This window comes from Lacerta agilis, chromosome 14, assembly GCF_009819535.1.
Source record: "Lacerta agilis isolate rLacAgi1 chromosome 14, rLacAgi1.pri, whole genome shotgun sequence".
Taxonomy (NCBI): domain Eukaryota; kingdom Metazoa; phylum Chordata; class Lepidosauria; order Squamata; family Lacertidae; genus Lacerta; species Lacerta agilis.
The window spans coordinates 20,566,231-20,589,402 of record NC_046325.1 but is presented as its reverse complement, the minus strand read 5'-3'; the positions used below and the strand labels follow the sequence as shown (position 1 = coordinate 20,589,402).

At 41.1% G+C, this 23,172-nt stretch overlaps 1 protein-coding gene across 1 annotated transcript; it reads left to right on the top strand.

Annotated features, from left to right (window-relative positions):
• Window positions 1–608: 608 nt before the first annotated feature.
• Window positions 609–13,271, top strand: LOC117057604 (vomeronasal type-2 receptor 26-like). Its single transcript, XM_033168448.1, has 8 exons — window positions 609–648; window positions 3,576–3,667; window positions 3,770–3,954; window positions 4,941–5,232; window positions 6,241–7,107; window positions 7,565–7,792; window positions 11,396–11,522; window positions 12,367–13,271. The coding sequence occupies exons 1-8, from the start codon at window positions 609–611 to the stop codon at window positions 13,269–13,271; spliced, it is 2,736 nt and encodes a 911-aa protein (XP_033024339.1).
• Window positions 13,272–23,172: the final 9,901 nt, after the last annotated feature.

Sequence of the window (23,172 nt, the reverse complement as noted above, 5' to 3'; positions counted from 1 at the left end):
CCTCCTCTAAAAGGCAGGGAGGGGTGCGCTGGAGGGGGAGCCCTTCACAGCGGCTCATCCCCGCTTGCTTTAAAGGGACATGGGGACGAGGGGAGAACGCTCCGTTTCTCCCCTCGTCCCTTTAAAGCATGCGGAGATGAGCCTGCTTTTGGCATCAGCACGCAGGGTGGTGGAGAAAGCAGCAGCATCCCTGCTGTTTTCTCCACCACCCCGCACCTTTGGAATCGGAGGGCAGCGCGTGGGGTGGTGGAGGAAATCCTCCACCAACCTCCCTGCTGCCCACTGATCCCCAAAGCAGGCATCGCAGCTGCCTCCCCGCACCTCCCACCGAACACGGTGGGGGATGGGGAGAGGCAGCAGGAAGAGAAGGGGATGTTGCTGGATCGTGCCCAGCACCTGCTGCCTCCCCCCATCCCCCGCCGCGTTCGGCGGGAGGTGAGGGGAGGCAGCGGAGATGTTGCTGGATCGTGCCCAGCATCTCTGTTCGCCAAAAGAAGCTTCTTTCAGCGAACGGAGGTGCTAACACTATCCAGCAACATCCCCGTCACTTCCTGCTGCCTCTCCCCATCCCCCGCTGCGTTCGGTGGGAGGTGGGGGAGGCAGCGGAGATGTTGCTGGATTGTGCCCAGCACCTTTCAGCGAACGGAGGTACTGGTACGATCCAGCAACATCGCCGCTGCCTCTCCCCACCTCCCACGAAACACGGCGGGGGATGGGGGAGGCTGCGGGAACGAAGCCTTCGCTCCATAAGGCGCACAGGGATTTTCCCTTCCTCTTTAGGAGGGAAAAAGTGTGTCTTATGGAGCATAAAATACGGTAAGTTTGTTCTTGGTATGAGCTTTCGTGTGCACGCAACTTCTTCAGATACATTGAAACAGAAGTCACCAGACCCTAATATAGAGTGTGAGAGTGAGGAGGGGTATTACTCAGAATTGCATACACACACAATTGTATGCAATCAAATGCCGACAGTGCCCTTCAGCTCTCTATATTGGACAAGCAGGCCAAACCCTACGCCAAAGGATAAATGGACATAAATCTGATATCAGGAATCACAAGACAGAGAAACCAGTAGGAGAACACTTCAATCTCCCAGGACATTCTATTGTTGTTGTTGTTCAGTCGTTCAGTCGTGTCCGACTCTTCGTGACCCCATGGACCAGAGCACGCCAGGCACGCCTATCCTTCACTGCCTCTCGCAGTTTGGCCAAACTCATGTTAGTAGCTTCGAGAACACTGTCCAACCATCTCATCCTCTGTCGTCCCCTTCTCCTTGTGCCCTCCATCTTTCCCAACATCAGGGTCTTTTCCAGGGAGTCTTCTCTTCTCATGAGGTGGCCAAAGTACTGGAGCCACAACTTCAGGATCTGTCCTTCTAGTGAGCACTCAGGGCTGATTTCTTTGAGAATGGATAGGTTTGATCTTCTTGCAGTCCATGGGACTCTCAAGAGTCTCCTCCAGCACCATAATTCAAAAGCACCAATTCTTCGGCGATCAGCCTTCTTGATGGTCCAGCTCTATACAAGATCTCAAAGTAGCTGTCTTAATACAAAGGAATTTCAGAAATAGACTGGAAAGAGAAGTTGCTGAATTGCAACTAATTACAAAACTTAAAACCATGGAGAGACCTGGTCTGAACAAAGACATTGGATTCTTATCTCATTATACAGGACAAAGCTATCTTTAGCCATCTCAGCCCTTGCTTTTTCCTTTAAGACTAATTGCAGTCGTTAACAGTCATCAACAGGTTTTCCACACCTATCAGCCGATCACCCATTCCCACCACCCTTCTGAGTAATACCCCTCCTCACCCTCTCACTATATATAAGGGTCTGGTGACTTCTGTTTCAGTGTATCTGAAGAAGTGTGCATGCACATGAAAGCTCATACCAAGAACAAACTTAGTTGGTCTCTAAGGTGCTACTAGAAAGGATTTTTTTAATTTTTAATTTTTTAATTTTGTTTTCACTATGGCAGACCAACACGGCTACCTACCTGTAGCTGAACATATTATATATTTGTTACTCTACATACACTGCTTTGCTTTATTAGTTCCTCAGATAGCATAGAATGTCATCCCCGCTGCCCACCAACCACTTGAAACTTTTGGGGAAAAACTTTCTTTTTCTAGGCATTTATAATTAGCAATAATCTTAACTGGGGTCAGGAAGAGTCGGACACGACTGAACGACTGAACAACAATAATCTTAACCCCATCCCTGACCCCTATTGTACATTTCAGATGCTGAAGCTCCACAGATGCTCATGTAGAATGACCTACTTGTTTGTTGTAAGAATGTTGAAGAATTATATTTGTTATAATTAAATCCATAAATGCCATTCAAATGTTTGAACCCCTAATTTCAGATTTGACCTTTTCACTTTGTGACCCACCCTGAAAACCAATTGGTCACATTGATCATATGTTCACTGGATGGCTGAATAAGTGTTTAGAGGTAAAGGTAAAGGGACCCCTGACCATTAGGTCCAGTCGTATCCAACTCTGGGGTTGCAGTGCTCATCTCACATTACTGGTCGTGGGAGCCGGCGTACAGCTTCCGGGTCTTGTGGCCAGCATGACATAGCCACTTCTGGTGAACCAGAGCAGCGCACAGAAACGCCGTTTACCTTCCCGCTGGAGCGGTACCTATTTATCTACTTGCACTTTGACGTACTTTCAAACTGCTAGGTGGGCAGGAGCTGGGACCAAGCAACGGGAGCTCACCCCGTTGCGGGGATTCGAACCGCCGACCTTCTGATCAGCAAGCCCTAGGCTCTGTGGTTTAACCCACAGCACCACCTGCATCCCAGAATAAGTGTTTACAGGAATATTAATAATTTGATCTCAAGTATCATTGATGTACTCATACTAGATCAAGTTTTTCATTTGGCTTTGAACCAACATCAGTTTTATTTCAACCCCATGATGATGGGGTGTGTGTTTTTGAGTTGGTAGTTAAATAGTATTTTAGAGCAAAGTGGGCTGGAAAGAAGAAGGGGAGACCAAGGGGGAGATCCATCTTGGTCAGGGTGCCTGAAGGCTGGCTGGGAGAGATACCTTGTACTCCAGTGCTGCACTGCTGTGGGGTACAAATTCCTCTTGAAACTACCATGCTGTAAGATTAGGACTCCATGCAGATTGAAGGTGTAAATATGTGAATAAATTATATTTCTTAATGCTACAACAGTTTCTGCCTCATCTTCAATTGTCCAAAGGAGCACAAACCCCAGGAGAGTGCCTGCACTCCTTTGGGGAAATTCATATCCTAAATAGACAGTACCCTGCCCTATTTCCATCCTAGGGCCCTACACATCTCTCATCACTTTTGTCTCATAACCCTACTGAGTGCACATGCAACATTTGTCCCACATACATTGAAATCTGCTAACTTTTTTCTGTTCCTGAAAATTATGTTTGTATAGGAAAGTACTCTGAAAAAATTACTTTGGACCCTGTCATTTATACTAAATTACTATGATTCCTCCTGTACTTTAGCAAACACCCCATGGATTTGTCAAGCTACAGTGGTAATCAAAAACAATCTGAAACCCATATAGACTATATCTTTGTACAGAGCTCGATGACAGGAAGAACCATGCCAGCCTAATTGACAAGTTCACCTTATCAAAACAATCTGGAGCCACAGAAAAAGACTGTGACAACGAAGTGGAAGGTTCATAGCAGACAGAAAACACAATTCTTCGTTGATATTTACCCTAAGAAACAAGAATGTCTATGTGGTTACTATTCCTCTTTCTGTGGCTGCAGTTGCCCTCAGCTGATGGAAAGGAAGACAGTGTTATGTGTAGCACGACTGATCTCTTCCAGCTCCCCTATGAGTATTATCGGAAAGGGGATGTACTTATTGGAGAGATGACTTCTCAGCTTGGTTGTATGATGGATGAAATATCTTTTAGTGAACACCCTAAAACAAAGTTTGCAGATCAACTTCTGTAAGGACTCTCCCCCACCCACCTGCCCAAATTGACACAAGATCAGGTCATATACAATCTAAAGAAGCCATACAAGTACCTGCACTTAATATGAATGGATTGTTCAAGGGTGCATAATGATATCCCACCTACACTATATTACTGGTATTCATTTGCATCAGTTTGCTTTACCACATATGAGTGGAAAGCACTTTTGCTGCACATTGCCTTAGAGCAGCACACAATGGAGGAACTGGGTTTTTTAACCATTCCCCCCTCCTTTTTTAAGTAATGCAGGTTTCAATTGGCAGACAGGACTCATATTTTTGCACCATTGAAGTCTGGGCATTAGGATTTTTGCTCGCAAAATAAAGAGAAGACAGGCTGACAGACTGAGCTCGGCTACTGAATGTGAGCAACCTATGGCCAGTACGACATATCCCAATATTGTTTGCTCTCATCATCTTGTCATCTGCAGAAAACAATCTATGTGCTGTATTTATATACTAGTAATGCTTGGGTACTGAGCATATTATATACTCAATCATCATTGCTAGGACGGCTTTTTAAAAAAACAAAAACAAAAAACCCACCCTCTCTGAGTTCAGTGTGAAGCAAATTACTTCTATGGTACTCCAAGTTTGGCTAAATGTTTTTCCTCTCTTACCCACCCATGATTGCCTTATTTTGTTTGCTGCACTGATGCATGTTTGCTGGCCATAGCAGATGCCTTGGCAGCATGTTCCAGTATTAGATAAATTGTGCAACTGCACATTTTGTATCAGATGTAAGTAGAACTTATGCCATATTATAATGACAACTGCCAGAATGTTTATCTACAGTATCAATATATACTTATTTTTCTTGTAGATTTGAAAATGTGGCAACTTAAGACCTAATATGTTTGCTGAAAAATGATATAAGCAAGGTAATTCTCACAGACAGATGATAACATGAAGGGTTGGGGGTTAGATATCTGTCTTACGCAAGATGCAATTTTAATTTAGTGCCACACCGAAGAACTATCAGCATGTCCTATCCTTGGCACTTGCTGTGGAAGAGATCAATGAGAATCCAAAGATCCTATCAAACGTCAGCCTGGGGTTCCACACCTATGATAGCTACACAAATGAAAGGATGACCCATCAGAACACCCTGAAGCTTCTGTCCAGCACAGAAAGAATTGTCCCTAACTTCATATGTGACAGGAAAAAGAATATGATTGCTGTTATTGGGGGACAAGACTCTGACATCACCCTTCACATGGCTATTATCTTAGACATCTACAAGATTGCACAGGTAGGATGAGTGTGTGTGCAATGAAGCTTTTTTTGAATCTAGTAGAATAGCCCTTCCCTGGCATTTTCTAAACTTTATTTCTATTACATTCTTCTTTTATGAGTGAGAAAAACATTACATGGGCAAAACGTGTAATTGATTCCAAAGCCCAAGTCTTTGCTTATATTTTATCACAGCATCTATGGAGTAAAAAAATAAAAACCATGTATACTTCTTTTCATTGTGTCCGTATATGTTGAGCAAGGAGCTATACATTTCTTTCATGTTGTTTGCAGCAGCATATCCAGCAATGGAAATAATTTCTAAGATGTTTTTATCTTATGATCTGCAAAGATTATGGGGGATTGATTCTTACGTTTTTTTTAATAACCAATTGATTTGCTGTATGCATGTTTCTAATATGGATGCCTCAAACCATACATATATTGTCCAAGGTAGGAAGGAATTATGTGGAGAGAAATGATCAACATTTAATTATGTATCTGTAACCTTCCTCCAAAAATAAAATATCTAATGGAGGGTCTCACATAACTTTTGGTGTTGTAGTTCTGCAGGCCAATAAGAGAAAGCATATAAATATTAATGAAGGGATAATTTGAAATTTATTTTGTCACATGGGGAAATGTTTGAGTGGCAGGGGCAACCCAGTCAGATGGGCAGGGTACTAATAAAATAACAAAAAAAAATTATCACAACACACACACAAAAGTAAGGCAACATACATTTTGCACAGGTTGCCAAGAGACCAACATAATTCAAAATAAATATTTCCTATCTGATATTTTGACAAAATAAAAAGAAGATGGAGTTTAGTAATGGCAAAAGTACATCAGTATGCAAAAATTGAAACAAAGCTTTTTACATTTTCACTTCTTATATTATGAGAATAAATACTGAAGAATATTTCTATTTTGGAAAATTATCCTGCCTTCTGATATTTTGATTAAATCTTGGCAGTGTAGTTTGACTTCTGATCATCATGTTGAAATTAATCCAATTTGCCCTTAGGTGGCCTACTGCGTACTAGCTCCAGTGAGGAGTATTAAAGCCCAGCTTCCTTCCCTCTACCGAATGGTTCCCAAAGAAATCTATCAATACAAAGGGATTGCACAACTACTTCTACATTTCCAGTGGATATGGGTGGGGATTATTGCAACAGATGATGAGAGTGGAGAAACATTTCTGGAGATCTTGATCCCATTGCTCTCTCAGCATGGAATCTGTACAGCCTTCTATCAAAAAATGCCATCCTTATCTCAAGCTATGGAGAATTTCAGTTCATTAGACGTCATTCGGTCCACATCTGTTCGCTTCATCACTTCAAAAGTCAAAGTACTGACTGTATGTGCAGAACCTAAGACCATTGCAGCTTTGATATGGATTATATATTTATTTTCCTTATTAAAAGGCATTAGAGAGACTTCTATAGGAAAGGTATGGATTATGACAGCACAATGGAATTTTTCACCAGAATTACTGCACAAAGATTTTGATATACAGGTCTTTGATGGCACATTGTCTTTTGCAATCCACTCAAATGAAAGGCAGACTTTCACAAGCTTCCTGAAGACATTGAATCCTAATACTGCCAATGGAGATGGTTTTCTCAGGATCTTCTGGGAGCAAGCTTTCAACTGCTTCTTTTCTGATTCTAATGAGTACAAGGAAAGGATAGACAGTTGCACTGGCCTGGAAAAGCTGGAGAGCCTCCCTCAGACTCTGTTTGAAATTAGCATGACTGGCCAAAGCTACAGCATCTACAATGCAGTTCATGCCATCGCACATTCTTTGCATAGGATGCACTCATCCATGTCAAAACACAGAGCCATGGCAAAGAAAAGTAAACTAGATCATAAAAATCTTAAATCTTGGCAGGTGAGATTTCACACCCAGAACAATCATCTGGTCAGTTGGAATACATCAACAGGAAAAAAAAAACCAGCACACAATATTCACCTCTGTTTAAAACTGCTACCACTTCCAGCTTGTTCATTTTTGTTTGCTTGAACATATTTTATTTTAACTACTGTTTTGTGTTTGTGTATTTATCCATTATGTTTTCCTTGAAAGGCAGCATAAAAATATTTTAATAACAAATATATAAATACATATTATCTATTTCTGAAAATTGTAGTGTAGACACACCCCTTTTCTGAAACCTATTTAACGAAGAAACATAACTTTGTATTGCTTGATTCTGCATATTATTTACTTTGAAAATTCCATTGAGTGAACTTTGTAGTCCTCTTCCCCACCATAGCAAGAAAAATGTATTCTTGTGTTGTCCCTTTTGGTCATTTAATAAAGTCTGCTTTTTCTTCATTCTGCATAGCTTCACTATTTCCTGAGGAGCATCTCATTTAACAACAGTGTTGGTGAGACAGTTTCATTTGATGAGAATCGTGAACTAGCAGCTGGGTTTGATATTATGAACTGGGTTACTTTCCCAAACCAATCCTTCTTACGAATGAAAGTAGGAAGAATGGATCCACAGGCATCACAAAACCAAGAATTTACATTGAACAAGGAGGACATCATGTGGAACAGTGTGCTTAATCAGGTGAGACTGGACTGCCAATTTTTTTAAAAGAGGGACATGTATTTTAAAAATGTGGATTCTAAAATACAATATTCTATAGTAAAGCATTCCAAAATTTTGCTACACTGAAAAAAACAAACTGCATTCCATAGGACTCGAAGCCAGCAGATTATTATGCCACCCAATGTTTCTTATGAAATAGATTTGGATAATTGCTTGGTTCTACAAAAATATGAGTTCCAAATATTTGTACATTTACTAAAAACTAAAAACTAAAAAAGTAAGCACTCTGTGACATAAAGCTGCAATCCAGGAGTTAGTTTACTTGAATTGAATCTGCACTATACATTTATAACAGTATCGTACCACTTTAAGCAGTCATGGCTTAAACCACTGACTTGTGATGTGACCAGAAACCAAAACAGTGGCTGACTGCTGGCCAGTTTTTCTCTTTTCTGCAGATGGCAAGGTTATTTATATGCTCTGATAACCCCTAGCAAGCAACATTGTAAAATATTATGAGGCCAGGATTGTAAATTACCCTAACTAGCTAATCAGCCTCACAGCCTCTGTTTTGACCTCCTGGTGACTATATCTCTGTGCTTCAAAAAAAATGTTTGCAGCCTTCTCTCCTTTTAAAATTATAAATCTATTTAAAGTTTCAAAGCTTATACACCTCCTCAACCCTCTAAACTTTTTACATAATACAAACTGTAGGAGTGGTGCAATAGAGTGCCAAATTCATCCAGAATAGTTACTATTCCTACATAGTAACACAACTCTGTTGAATAAGGAGTCAGGCTATCTGGTTTAACTGGAAGTAGCCTTTGAAGGTCACAGGAATATATCTTACCCAGCTTTTTCTGCCTGAGAGTCGTCTCAGTGGGGATTGAATCTTCCTGTTTGTGCACCTTGAACTTTGGTGCTCCCCACCACACCTTTGGAATACATCCTGAATCAGAAGTAAAGGTAAAGGCAAAGGTACCCCTGACAGGTCCAGTCGTGGACGATTCTGGGGTTGTGTGCTCATCTTGCTCTATAAGCCGAGGGAGCCAGAGTTTGTCTGCAGATAGGGATGAACAAATATGGCAATTTTGGTTTTTTTTGCATGTTTAGACCTTTTACCTTTCCCCAAATAAATTCACACAAGGGTCAAATATTTGGTTTGGATTTTGGCAGAAATTTAGGCCACAACTTTACTGATTACAACCAAGTGAGTGGTTGCATAGGTTCTGGTTCGACTATCTCCCTGCGCTTTTGCAGGCAGTTCTGCAGTGGCGGTGTAAGGCTCCACGGTACCCGGGGCGGCAAAGGGAACGCCCCGGGGGCGGGACGCCATGACATCACATTGTGACGTCACAACACCCCGCCCCCGGGTGTTTCCAGGAGTGCCACCGCTGCTTCTTCAGCCCCCTTTTAAGCCGAAGAGCCCCCTTTTAAGCTCTGCGGCTCAAGAGGAGGCTGTGGAAACGGCGGTCAGACGAAAGAGTGCGACTGCGCGAAATGTTGCTGAGGCGCACTCCGTCGTCAGGCTGTGCACTGCCGCTCCCAGGGTGATGGAGGGAGCAGCGGCGTGTGGGAATGGTGAGAGGGGTGACACGCGCCGCCGTTCGCTCCGTCCCCCCGGGAGCAGCAGCGCACGGTGTGTGCGGTGCTGCTGCTCCCGGGGCAATGGAGCGAACAGCGGCGCATGGGGGTGACAAGCAGCAGCCCCTCCCGCCACTCCCCACACATGGCCGGACACCCCGGGAGCAGCAGCGCTGCACAGATGGGGTGCTCCCTCGGCCGTGCGCTGCTGCTCCCGGGGCGACTGAGTGAGCGGCGGTGCATGGGGTGACAATTGGCGGCCCCTCCTGCCACTCCCCATGCTGCCGGTCACCTCGGGAGCAGCAGCGCTGCACGGACGGGGTGCTCACTCGGCCGTGCGCTTTTGCTCCTGGGGTGACGGAGGGAGCGGCAGCACTTGGGAATGGCGGGAGGGACTGCCACTTGTCACCCCCACGCGCCGCCGCTCGCTCCGTCGTCCCGGGAGCAACAGCGCACGGCCGAGGGAGCACCCCGTCCGTGCAGTGCTGCTGCTCCCAGGGTGACCGGCGTTGCATGAGGAGTGGCGGGAGGGGCCGCCGCTTGTCACCCCCACCCGCCGCTTGTCACCCCCACCCACCGCTTGTCAACCCTGTCACCCGGGGCGTACCACCCCCACCGCACCCCCAAAGCGACGCCCCTGCAGTGCTGTCCCAGAGCCACGTTCGTAGGGCAGCCAAGAATGAACACCAGGGACAGCTGCTGGTAGGAGCGCCAATCAGCCTACCTGATGTCCCCTGGACTTGGGCACGGGCCGGACCCCTTTTGGGGAACGCCAAACCAGTGAATCCCTGGATTCCTCTACCAGAATATCCTTCATTTGCATAGGCGTGGCCACGTCCCGTGCCATGCCTATCACCTGAACCAGAGCCTATCCGCAACTTATAAGTTGTGACTATTTGCTACGTGGCAGGCAAAACCTGAATGGCACCAGCCAATCAGCGAAGTGGGGAAAATTCTTGCCGTACCCCTGCCCCAACGGCAGACACACAACAGCATAGCAAGGTCAAGCACAAGCCCTAAATATAGGGAGAGGTGGGTGGGTGTTCCGATGCAAAAGTCCCAAAGAGGAAGCTCAGTAGCCTCGCATGGGCTTAAATAGGTCCTGCTCCGCTGCTCTTTCACAACACCCCATTGGTCAGATTGCACTCCAGCAACCCGGGATCGACCTATCGGGGTATTGGCTGATTCCAGATTACCCCCCACAACACCAGTCAGGTGGCCAGGTCGCACCGCAACACGTGCCCTCTTTTATGGAGGACACGCTTTCTCAATATCTCATATCTCCAATCTTGAGTTCAATTTTCCTCATTTTCATTCAGTTTGCTTTTAAAAAATTCTCAGGAAAACAGTTTATAAGTAAATTTGTATTAATATACATATGTGCATTCTTGCCAATGTAAATATTTTGGAAACAAATTTCCCAAATGCCATGCACTTTAATGTTATTTTCACTTATGTAGCATTTATATGCAGAATTTACATTGGTATATGTCTTATTGTACATAAGTCATGGCCTGTGAAACTGCATTGCAAAATTCAGAGAAGTGCAAATGTCTAAGGACTTCTGTGTGAGAAGTAAACTTAATTTTCAATGCAAATTAAATTTATTCATCATCCCTAATCAGGACTCTTTGCTATCACTTGGTTAGATCTTAACAAATGTTATTATAATTGGAAAACCTGTTTCCATTTATACTATGAATACAATGAAATATTTATAATTTTGGCATTGTTGTAAACAATGTAAATATGTAGCCTAAAGGAAACTTGAAAACTTGGCAAGTCCTCTGCCTCCCTTTTCTGGAGAATCTTGGGGGGGGGGGGAATTCCACACACTTTCACCTGAAACGAAACTCCAATTTTTATTATTAGTTACTTGTCCAATCAATAATTTTCCAGGATTCTGCCCATCTGCCTACTGTCTAATTCATGATTTCTTCTCATCAGTCCCAATACCACTTCTCAAGATCAGAAACATTGTTGTTGATTGCTTTGTTTAAAAGCTAAAAACACACATTATCACCTTCTTATGAATAGGTGCCGCCTTTTGCTCTGTGTAATGACCACTGCCATCAGGGATATGTGAGAGAAAAGAAGGAAGGGAAGCCATTTTGTTGCTATGACTGTGCTCCATGTCCGGATGGGATGATTTCAAACCAAAAGGGTAGGAGATATCATGTTTAGTGGTATAAGATACTCCATCTTATATTTAATATATTCTCGTGTAAAAGAGGCTCAAGTTTTTCTTTCACATTTTCGGAGTACTTTCCATTTTTCTTGACTTTTATTCAGCATGTTGGTGAGTCCAGTATTGAGCTTACTTTTTCACTGTGAGCTAGGTTTGGATAATGGATGCATTTTTATTTTTATTGAACATTTGTTCTGCATTCTGCAGCCACTTTCAAACACCTCTTTTCAACTTTGAAAACAGTGGAGGCTGGTAAATTACAATAAATAGGGCACTGCCCTACGAACCTTAGTTTTCCCTTAGTCAGCCCCCCACCTGCCTGCCTTCTAACTTCCCTCTAGTCCAGGGGGTGGTAGCACTAGTTGTCCATGTCCACTTAGTCTCAGTGTTGCTATTGTAGAACACAGCAAACATACAAGTTGTGCATTAGTGAAAGCAATTTATGCAATCTCAAGCTTTTTGGGATGTAATCCTAGACATGTTTACTCAGAGAAACATACTCCAAAGTAAGTGAGTATAGGGTTGCATTCTACCTTACAGATACCCACTGCGTTGTTTTTTTAGTTTATTTTATAAAATGTCTAGGGTATTTAACTGATTTTCACTTACCTAATATATATATTTTCTTCTTTGCTATAGTTCATGTATGTGTCTTGACTAACTAAAATGAAAATGAAAATCAAACACAGACCTGAACAACAGAGCTGAAATTGGAAATTGATGTAATTCACTTCATTTTGCACTGGGCAATAAAGGTCAGAAGAAGAAGAAATGAAAAATGCTTCTGAGAATTAATGCCTCTTTTATTTCATTTTTTCAGATATGGATAATTGTTTCAAATGCCCAGAAAATCAATTTCCAAACAAAGGCCAAAATCAATGCATTCAAAAGGCCTTCAATTTCCTTTCTTTCTCAGAACCTTTAGGGCTCACTTTAGCTTTCATGGCTCTGTCTTTTTCTCTGATCACAGCTTTCATACTTGGAATCTTTACCAAGCATCAAGACACTCCCATCGTCAAAGCAAACAATCGGGAACTCACATACTTTCTCCTCATTTCCTTATTGCTCTGCTTCCTCTGCTCCTTCCTATTCATTGGGTGGCCTCATACAGTGACATGCTACTTACGACAAGCTGCTTTTGGTATCCTATTTTCAGTGGCTGTTTCATGCATATTGGCCAAAACAATCACTGTGGTTCTGGCTTTCTTGGCCACCAAGCCAGGATCCAGGATGAGGAAATGGGTGGGGAAAATACTTACATATTTCGTTCTTCTCGGTTCCTCCTTTATTCAGATGAGTATTTGTGCTGTTTGGATATGCACAGCTCCACCATTCCCAGATTTTGACTTTCACTCTCTGACTGAAGAAATTGTAGTTGAATGCAATGAGGGGTCTGCCACAATGTTTTATTGTGTCCTGGGTTACCTGGGTCTCCTGGCCTTTGTGAGCTTCACCATGGCTTTCCATGCCAGGAAGTTGCCAGACAGTTTCAATGAAGCCAAGTTCATCACTTTCAGCATGTTGGTGTTTTGCAGTGTTTGGTTGTCCTTTGTGCCCTCTTACTTGAGCACCAAAGGGAAGCACATGGTGGCTGTAGAAATCTTCTCCATCTTAGCCTCCAGTGCTGGGTTATTGGGATGCATATTTGCCCCTAAATGCTACATAATTCTACTGAAACCTAATTTGAACAGAAAAGACCACTTATTTAGGAGGAATTGGGAATGATCTACTAATTTCACATCCCCCCAATTAATTTTTATTACATAATTTTTTTGAATGTAAATTGTGATGCTTCCTGGAAGAAATACATAAATAAGCACTTCTTTTTCCTGTTCAATGAACTTTTGATATTACATCTCTTTCTAATTAACTTTGTCTTGTGGAATAATATACTTCAGTCTTTTGAAAAACAGCAAATCTCATATGCAAATTATAAAATCATAGAATCATACGTGGGTTTCCACCCTCCCTAGCTGGGATTATAGTTTAAAAGACAATATCCATGTTTTAGGGAAGGGGACATTTAGAATGGTAGTTGGGAGTTTTGCAACATGGTTAGCAAGTCATGAACTGAAGGGAGATGTGGTGGCTCCATGTTTGTGGAATGCTCTCCCCAGGGGGGGCTCTCCTGGTGCCTTCATTATATACATTAGGCACAAGCATCAAAGGGAAGCACATGGTAGCTGTAGAGATCTTCTCTATCCAGGCCTTCAGTGCTAGGTTACTGGGTTGCATCTTTACCCCAAGTGCTACATAATTATCCTGAGGTCATATTTTGAACAGCAAACATAATCTAATTGAGAGAAATTAGATTACATTTACTAGTAATTGAGATCCTTTTATTTGACTTCATAGGTGACACTGTGGGATGCGGGTGGCACTGTAGGTTAAACCGCAGAGCCTAGGGTTTGCCAATCAGAAGGTCAGCAGTTCGAATCCCTGCGACAGGGTGAGCTCCTGTTGCTCGGTCCCTGCTCCTGCCAACCTAGCAGTTCGACAGCATGTCAAAGTGCAAGTAGATAAATAGGTACCGCTGCGGCGGAAAGGTAAACAGCATTTCCGTGCACTGCTCTGGTTCACCAGAAGAGGCTTAGTCATGCCTGTTTAGCGAGGCTTTTAATGTTTAATAGATTATTGCATTTTAGTGTTCTGTTGGAAGCCACCCAGAGTGGCTGGGGAAACCCCGCCAGATTCCTGGGGTATAAATAAATCATCATCATCATCATCATCATCATCATCATTACTATGCTGGCCACATGACCAGAAGCTGTATGCCGACTCCCTCGGCCAATAAAGCAAGATGAGAGCCGCAACCCCAGAGTCATCCACGACTGAACCTAATGGTCAGGGGTCCCTTTAGCCTTTACCTTGTTTTTGAAAAAAGATAACAAAAATATGCATATGCTAATATGACTTCCATGCGAGCAATATTGAGTGGCTTTCCAAAATTACTTAAGCTCTATACCACATCAACAATTTTTTATAAAAAAAAATCTGGATTCCATTCAACGTCTACAGCACCTATGTCAGTCTTATAAAACATATGTAGGAGAGTGGAGTGAGGTCCTTCCATCAGTGGAACTGCCATAAGCTCAATGCAAAACAGATAACCTGAGCACAAATATCTTTTGACTACTGAGGAAGATTTGGCTTGAAATTCTCTCTCTCTCTATTTAAAAAACCCCTAACAACAATAGTGTTTCAACCCAATGCTACTGCTGTTTCCTGGATAAATATGGAGGTAAGGGATATTGATATGTTCCTACTTCTATCAAGAAATAAGTGTACTGAAAGAAGTGGACTGCTGCCTGAAAATGGAAATGAAGTTATAAATATTAACAGAACAACTAAAGCTGTTGAATGTATGAGATCCAACTGAATATGAATATACAGCATTACTGAAATTCATTAACAGACGTGGTTAAAATTGGAAACAAAAAGACACAATATAAGACATCAATGTAACTAATTTCCAATTGTGTGATTATATTAAAGTAAAAGTTAAACCCAATGACATCTGGGCATCCAACTGAAAGCTTTAATATTTGTGTACCACTTTTACTATGGGCCTGAATAATCTCTACACAATAAACACTGCCCACTCAGTTCCAGTGAAATCTGACAAATACATACAATCATTTTGCTCTGTTATTTTACACATAACAATGCTGAAGGCTAAGATGTTGAACCCTGTCATCATCTCAGATTGCTAGGATTCATTCCCCCTCTTTTCAAATCCTATGTGGATTATCTGAGTCAACAGATATCAATAGTGCAGTCAGAAAACTTACATAAGGTATATCTGTGCTATTCTGAAGTAGGGTGAGAAGCTTTGAACAGGCAGGGCTGCTCTGATTTGAATTTCAGCAGGATCCCTTTCCAAAACAAAAGCAAAACCCAGAGTCACTGAATTGGAGGGCCTTTTAACCTGGCTGATGGTGAATTTCAGGTAGAAACAGGCGCTTATGTGACAAACATTACCCCAAGATGGCATGGATATTTCTGCTGCTGCTGCTGCTTTCACTGTGGCTAAAGTTGTCTCAGGCTGCGTATACTGTACATTCTGTTATGTGTACCATGACTGATTTGATCCATATCCCACACAGGTATTATCAAACAGGAGACTTCATTATTGGAATGATTGCTTCACAGTTTGGCTGTGTATTTGATGAAATACCTTTCAATGGACATCCCGGAAGAAGGTTTACAGCTGAACTCATGTAAGGAGATATTTTGTTCTCTGCATAACGTGCACTAAATTAGAACTATATATTTTTGATAAAAGAAATGGTATGTTCCAGAAACAGCCAGCTTCTGACTTTTTTAAAATTGCATTTAGACTGATTAGAATTACATACTGAATACATATCATTGTGTATTGGTTGCATTTTCCTCATTTTAGATTTATTTTCTTTATCTATAATCTGCTTTTGGCTGCTTACCCAGCATCCAGGTGGGCACTAGTTGCAGCTTATCATGTCAGACCTCCAGCCTCACAGTACAAAGGCCTTTCCATCATGAGACCAGACACCAGGGGAATTCCCCAGCCAGCTGCAGAGGTGGCTGGGATATTCTGCCACTCATTGGTCTGAAAATAAGTCAATCTTTTCTCTTGCAAGAAATGGGTGTTGGCTGAATTACCTATGTAGGGGCATCAAAATTGGTTGCAGCTGTAGGTTGGTTTGACGGTGAGGTGGCAAAGGAGCTGTCTTGAGTAGTGAATAAGGCATTGGGTGGAATTCTTAGTCAGGGTGAAGTGGTACAACACCTCTATCCCAAAACAGGTACGATCACGGTTGACAATGTTGACTCTACAAATGATACTTGCAGACAAGGCCATCAACACATAACACATATAAGACTTTGGGCTGGAAGCTGAAGGGACTTAGGGCACAGGTGGTTTTTACGGGAAGAGAGTCAGTAATACTGGAAGTAACCCACTGGCTGCACAGACGCTGTCATCAGGAAGGGTTTGGCTTCATGGACCATGGTCTCAGCTTCCTTGAGGAAGGACTTTTGGCAAGAGATGGCCTGCACCTCACAGCAATTGGCAACAATGTGTTTGCTAAGAGTTTCACAAACCTGTTTAGGAGAGTTTTAAACTAAAAAGAGGAGGGAAGGAGATAATATGACAGACAACAGAAGAACACCTGGTACTGGGGTTCTGGTACTTCATTGAGGCACGGGAAACTGAGGCGGTGCTCCAGAAATCTGCTAAAGAGCAAGAAACTAAAAGAAAGAAGCAGCTGGAGGGAATGACTCATGGTTTCTGTTGTCTTCTTGCACAGAGTATGGGAAATAAACAAATATGGCAAGTATGACCTGGTAGACATTACTGAAACCTGGTGGGATGAGATTGATGACTGGGATGTTGAAACTGAGGGGCATAACCTCTTCAAAAGGAACAGACCAAACGGGAAGGAAGGAAGAGTAGTATCATATGCACATGATATGTACAATTATGAAGAGATCCGTGACCTGGATCATGGAATGCAGATTGAGAGTATATGGATAAAAATTGTAGGAGAAAGAAACAACAGTGACCTTACTGTGGGTGTCTGTTATAGACAGCCAAGCAAGACTGAAGACTTGGATGATGTCTTCCTAGAGCAGATTATGAAACATTCAAAAAGGAGAGAGATAGTAGTCATGGGAGTTGTTAAGTACCCTGATATCTGTTGGAATTCAAACTCTGCCAAGAATATGAGGTCTAACCAATTCCTCCATTGGCTCACTAACAATTTCATTTCCCAAACGGTAGAAGCAGCAACAAGGGAATCATCCATCTTGGACCTGGCCCTCACCAACAGGGAGGAACTGATCAATGAAGGGGAAGTACAGTACTGGGGAACTTGGGAGGAACCTTTTATTAAGGTTTTTGGTACACTGAAGTGGCATGGACATAGATGCTATCATCCATCCGTATAGAAAACAAGAATATATTTTCTCAGTAACTCTTGGTTTTGTTTTATTACAACATGTAACATTGTAAATGTAATTTCTTCAGAATGCATTAACAGGGCTTTACACAGATTCTTCTCTGCCCTTCAGACAATTATCCCACAACATTGCCTTTCGGTTATCCATATTCTTCTGTTCCCCTTCTTGAGTTCTCTAGTTGAATTATAATGTCACAACATTAGTTTAAGATATTACTGGAAATTGTCACATAATGCAAAATCCCGGCTTGAATTAAAACTCATTTGTCATAATTGCAATATAAGATTGTCTGTAAACTATGCTGAAATTCAATAAACATGTTTTCTTTGCTTCTTTTGCTGCAAAAGGTATCTTGAACAATGCAACTCTCTTGGGAAACAGACCAAATAGTTAATTATAACTATTTACTTGGTATCATCCATTTTGCCAGACCCTTGTGAATTAACAGCACAGATTGAAGGTTGACGTAAAATATCCCAGAAAATTTGAAGGGAAATTCCATATATCAGAAGCATATAGACCTATTGACAAAAGGTGTTTGTACCAAGCTGCTTGCTGAATTATTGATAAAAACTAGATATTCCTCACGAAGAAGTGGTCAAAGATGATTAGGGCATTTCTTTTGCTAGGGTTCAGTTTGTGGCTCCCTCAAAAGGTGTGCAAGGCATACAATGCTATTTGTAGCTTGAGTGAACCCTTCCAGCTCTCACATCAGTATTATCAGACTGGTGACTTTACCATTGGAACAATTGCAACTCAGTATGCCTTCATATTCGAAGAAATAGGTTTCAAAAAAATCCCCACGATAAAGGATATTGATCGACTTATGTAAGGGAATTTTCTTTCCCTCTACATGTGTTAGAACAGATTGGAACAGCAGCATGTAGATTATATGCAGTGCTTTTTCCCCAGGGGGTACTCATGGGTACTCAGTACCAGCACGTCTTTGTTGTTGTTAAAAAGTGTGGCACTTACTGTAACAACTTCATGGTAGGTACCAGCACCTATTTTTTCTAGGGGGAAAAAGCACTGATTAGACATATAACCACTTTCATGAGCTATGTGAGGATGATTTCTTTAAAGATATAACTAACAGGTTTCTTGCAACCCTGCATACTCTCTTCTACGTTATTTGCTTAGCATTTCTTCAATATACTCCCCTCTCCACCTCACTCTGAGTGGTGTGTATTTTTGTTTATACATTAAGTAGTAGTGATGAAAGAAGTAGTAGAAGAAATATTAGCCAGCTTAGCTTCTGAATCACTTGCTTATTTGGGGAGGGAAGAGCCTTCATTAGGCATTTCTAAGTGATGCTAAAGTCCTTTTACCTTTTACAAAGAAAAAAAGAAAACCTCTTCTGAACCCCCCCCCCTTTATTTTTAAAATAATAGGAAGGTCCAAGGACATAAAGGAACCCAGGCATACTGATATAACACACAGAAAAACACAGTGACACAGCAGTACAAAGCATTGTGGTGACCCTTATCCAACTTGGGTTACTTAGTTGGCATTGTAGCTCAAACTGTGTAGGGATACAGTCACCCCATATTTGTGTGGTTGCACACTCCTAAAATTAATCCACACTCTATTTTTGTCATTCTGCTGGATTCTGCTGTGTTTTGTTAATTTGCATTGTATTTTTAGCAGTCTTTATAATATTCCTTTTTGTTCTAATCAGAAAGGCTTCTTATATGGGTTTACTACCTGATTTGACAGGTCACCTGGATTTTTGTACATGCAGTTATAAATCAAAATGAATCAAACCAACCAAATTTAAAGGCTTCTTGGAATGATTAATTTAATGCAGAAATATGTGTCAATTCCTTTATGTTCCCTCTGAAATAAAAATAGTAAGATGTTATATAGTATTCATTTCGTATATCGTTGAATGTACTGAAATGAACTGATATATGGCTCAATATATTTCTTAAACATAACATAACTCTTCCTTTAGAGCAAGGCCTAAGTATTACCAGCATGTTCTGTCCTCAGTATTCGCCATCAAGGAGATCAATGAAAACTCCCAAATCTTACTGAATGCAACCTTTGGCTTCCACATTTACGACAGTTATATCAATGCAAGGATGACTCATCAGAACACCCTGAAACTTCTTTCCAGCCAGGAAAAGATTATTCCAAACTTCAAATGTGATAAGCAAAAGAATCTGATAGCTGTCATTGGGGGACTTGACTCTGAAATATCCCTTTACATGGCTACTCTGTTAAGCATCTACAAGATTCCACAGGTAACATGCATGTGTCATACACCTTAACCTAGTGTAATGTGATATTTATTCTTGTACTGTTTAGTTTAAAACTCAATGTCTATTGTCTCCATTTGTTTTCTTTTTTGTAAGCAACTATTAAGCCCGTGCGAGAAATAGATAATTGTGTTTTTTAATCTATTGTACATTTAGATGGAGATAGTGAGATATTTTGAAATCACCTGCCAAATAAAATGGTCATATGTGGGTGTGCAGGTGTGGGAATTTACCAAGTCAGATTACAATCAGAAAAACAGTTAAGGGGTAAGAAATGGTGTCCCAAGACTTGCCTTAGGCGTCTTGGGCTAGAATCCTACAACACCTTGAAGGCTACAGGTTCTCTATGTTTACAATACTTTCTTAACAGGGAAATGTGATATCTTCATCCAAAAATAATGGAGTCATTTAGAGACTTGAAGACCTGGATATTTTCTTAGTTTAAAAAATTTCTATAAGTGGCATGATTAATACTTATTCCATTCAGTAGTGTGGGAACTGAGACACAATGTTAAAGGTATGTGAAGTACTTTCTACAGTGCTCAAGTACACCACAGAACCATATTATACATTGCAAAAAGCTGGTTTAAAGGATGCCAGTGTAGACTACGCTGGTGTAAGGTTGTAGTAGATCCAAACCCCATTAAGCTGTTCCAGCTGCTGGCAGATGGAAATCAAGACTTTAACATAGTGTTTTATGCTGGGTTGCCATTTCACATGACATCATTTATGTAATTGCACTATTGTGTTGATTTTTAAAGATTTTCCTCCTTTTGCTTAGCTTGCCTATTGTATAATTGCTCCAGTGATGGATGTTAAAAACCAGCTGCCTTCATTTTATCGAATGGTGCCGAGTGAAGAATATCAGTATACAGGGATTGTCCAGCTTATTCTGCATTTCCAATGGACATGGGTTGGGATCCTTACAATGGATGATGATAATGGAGACCAATTTGTACAGACATTGATGCCAATGCTTTTGCAGCATGGAATCTGTATAGCCCTCAATGAAAAAACTCCACCTGTATCTCAGGCTATAGAGAAGCTTTCATTTGATTCCATTTTGAAAAGGGCTTGCTATCTATCCAACTCTAAGATCAAAGTGCTGATCGTAAATGCAGAAAATCCCACCATAACATGTTTGACATGGACAATATATTTATATGTTACACTGAAAAGCATTACAGAGACATCAGTAGGCAAAGTATGGCTTATTACAGCTCAGTGGGATTTCTCATTGGATACAATGCTCAGGGCTATTGATATACAAGTTTTTGATGGTACCTTGAGTTTTGCAATACATTCAAATGCAGTGCCAGGGTTCAGAAAATTCCTTCATCATCTACAACCAAACTCAGAAAAAGGAGATGATTTTATTAGGATCTTCTGGGAACAGGCTTTCAGTTGCTCGTTTTCTGGTTCTAAGGAGGTCAAGCAAACGTCTGATAGTTGCACTGGTGAAGAGAAGCTGGACAGCCTCCCTGGGACACTCTTTGAGATGAGTATGACTGGCCAAAGCTACAGCATCTACAATGCAGTCCATGCCATAGGACATAGTTTATATAAGATGTACTCATCCAGGTCAAAACACAGAGCAATGCAGAACAGAGCTAGACTGCATGTTTCAAATCTGCAATCTTGGCAGGTAATGTTTCAAATAAAGAGTACTCTTCTAATAGCCAGTTTAGTGTATGATGGCACACAATTCAGTGCATACCTAAGAAAATGTTTCACTAGCTGGCTTCAGTACTACCAACTAAATGATAAATTTGTGCATGATAAGAAAATTTGCTTCTTGAAGGAAGAGTCTAAATTTCAATCAGAAATTCTACAAAACACAAAGAAAAAACTTGCTAAAATGTGTAATTTGTTTCTTGAGTGGGAATTAAAAGATGAACAAAAGAATTTATGATAAAATGGGGACAAGATCTGGGCTATGCAATTTGGTTTGAGAGATGGGAAAAGTTATGGAAGAATGATATAATTTTTTCTGTGTGTACTATTATTAAAGAAAATACCATGAAGATGTTCTATAGTTGGTACATGACCCCGGTTAAATTGGCAAAAATCTATAAATTGCCTTCAAATCTATTTACAGGTAGCTAGATGTGTTGGTCTGCCATAGTCAAAACAAAATAAAATAAAAAATCCCTTCCAGTAGCACCTTAGAGACCAACTAAGATAGTTCTTGGTATGAGCTTTCGTGTGCATGTATCTGAAGAAGTGTGCATGCACACGAAAGCTCATACCAAGCTCATACCAAGAACTAACTTAGTTGGTCTCTAAGGATTTTGGTCTCTGGAAGGATTTTTTTATTTTATTTTGTTTTTTCTTCAAATCTATGCTGGAGATGTAAAAAGGCCGAAGGCTCGTTATACCACATTTGGTGGAACTGTGTCAAGATTAAGTCCTTCTGGAACAATATTTACAATGAATTGGGGGGGGGGATCTTTAAAATAACCTTCCAAAGAAGACCTGAGGCGTTTCTTCTTGGACTAGTCTCAGAAGACATTCCCAAGGATATAGTTAGAGGTTTTTTTGTATGCTACAGTGGCTACTAGAATACTGGTGGCCAAAAATTGTAAGAGTGAGGAGACTCTTTCATCTGAGAGTGGCAAATTAAATTTTGCGAATATATTGAACTAGCCAAGATGACAGCATCACTCAGATTGCAATCAAAACAAAAATTAAGAAAGGAATGCAAATGTGTTGAAGAATATATTGTACAAAATCATTCTATTAGAAATCTCTGGCTATCACATGGCACTACATAGACTGAACCCATTAAGTTAAGAAGTTATGTTTTCTTCTTTTTAAATAGATGAATGACTATTGCAATGAACAAAAGTGAACACAACGTTAGAGGTTTTTATTAAGTAATAAGTTGGATATCATGCATGTGGGTAAAGGAAGTCACATGGGTATTTGGGTGTAAGGGGAGGTGGTTGCAGGGTTAGATGTGGGGAATTTGCAGAAATAATATATTCATGTTATGTGCAATGTTGAAGGTGTATGGCAATTAACATGTAATGTGAATTAATTGAAAATAATAATAAAAATATTAAAGTGGGAAAAGAAAAGAAAAAGAAATCAAAAAAAGAAAAATGTTTTTTTTCTTGAATGGCTGATTTAGAGCCCTCCAGAAGTTACCTGACTTTAACTCTCCTCAGCCCAGGGAAGAAAGGTCAATGGTCACTAATGATGAGGATCATAGTTTCAAAAGATATCCCCCCCCAAAAAAAAATCACTCTGTGAATTATTATGGCCAAATAGAATACTCTGTTATTGTCATTGACATCTAATGGCATCTAATGATTTCAGGAATGACCATGTTTACAGGCAGCAAACATAAGGACACCCCATTCCACTCCATTCTGCACTTTTTGTGTCATTTTCATGACATTTTCAGGTGATTTCTGGGATTG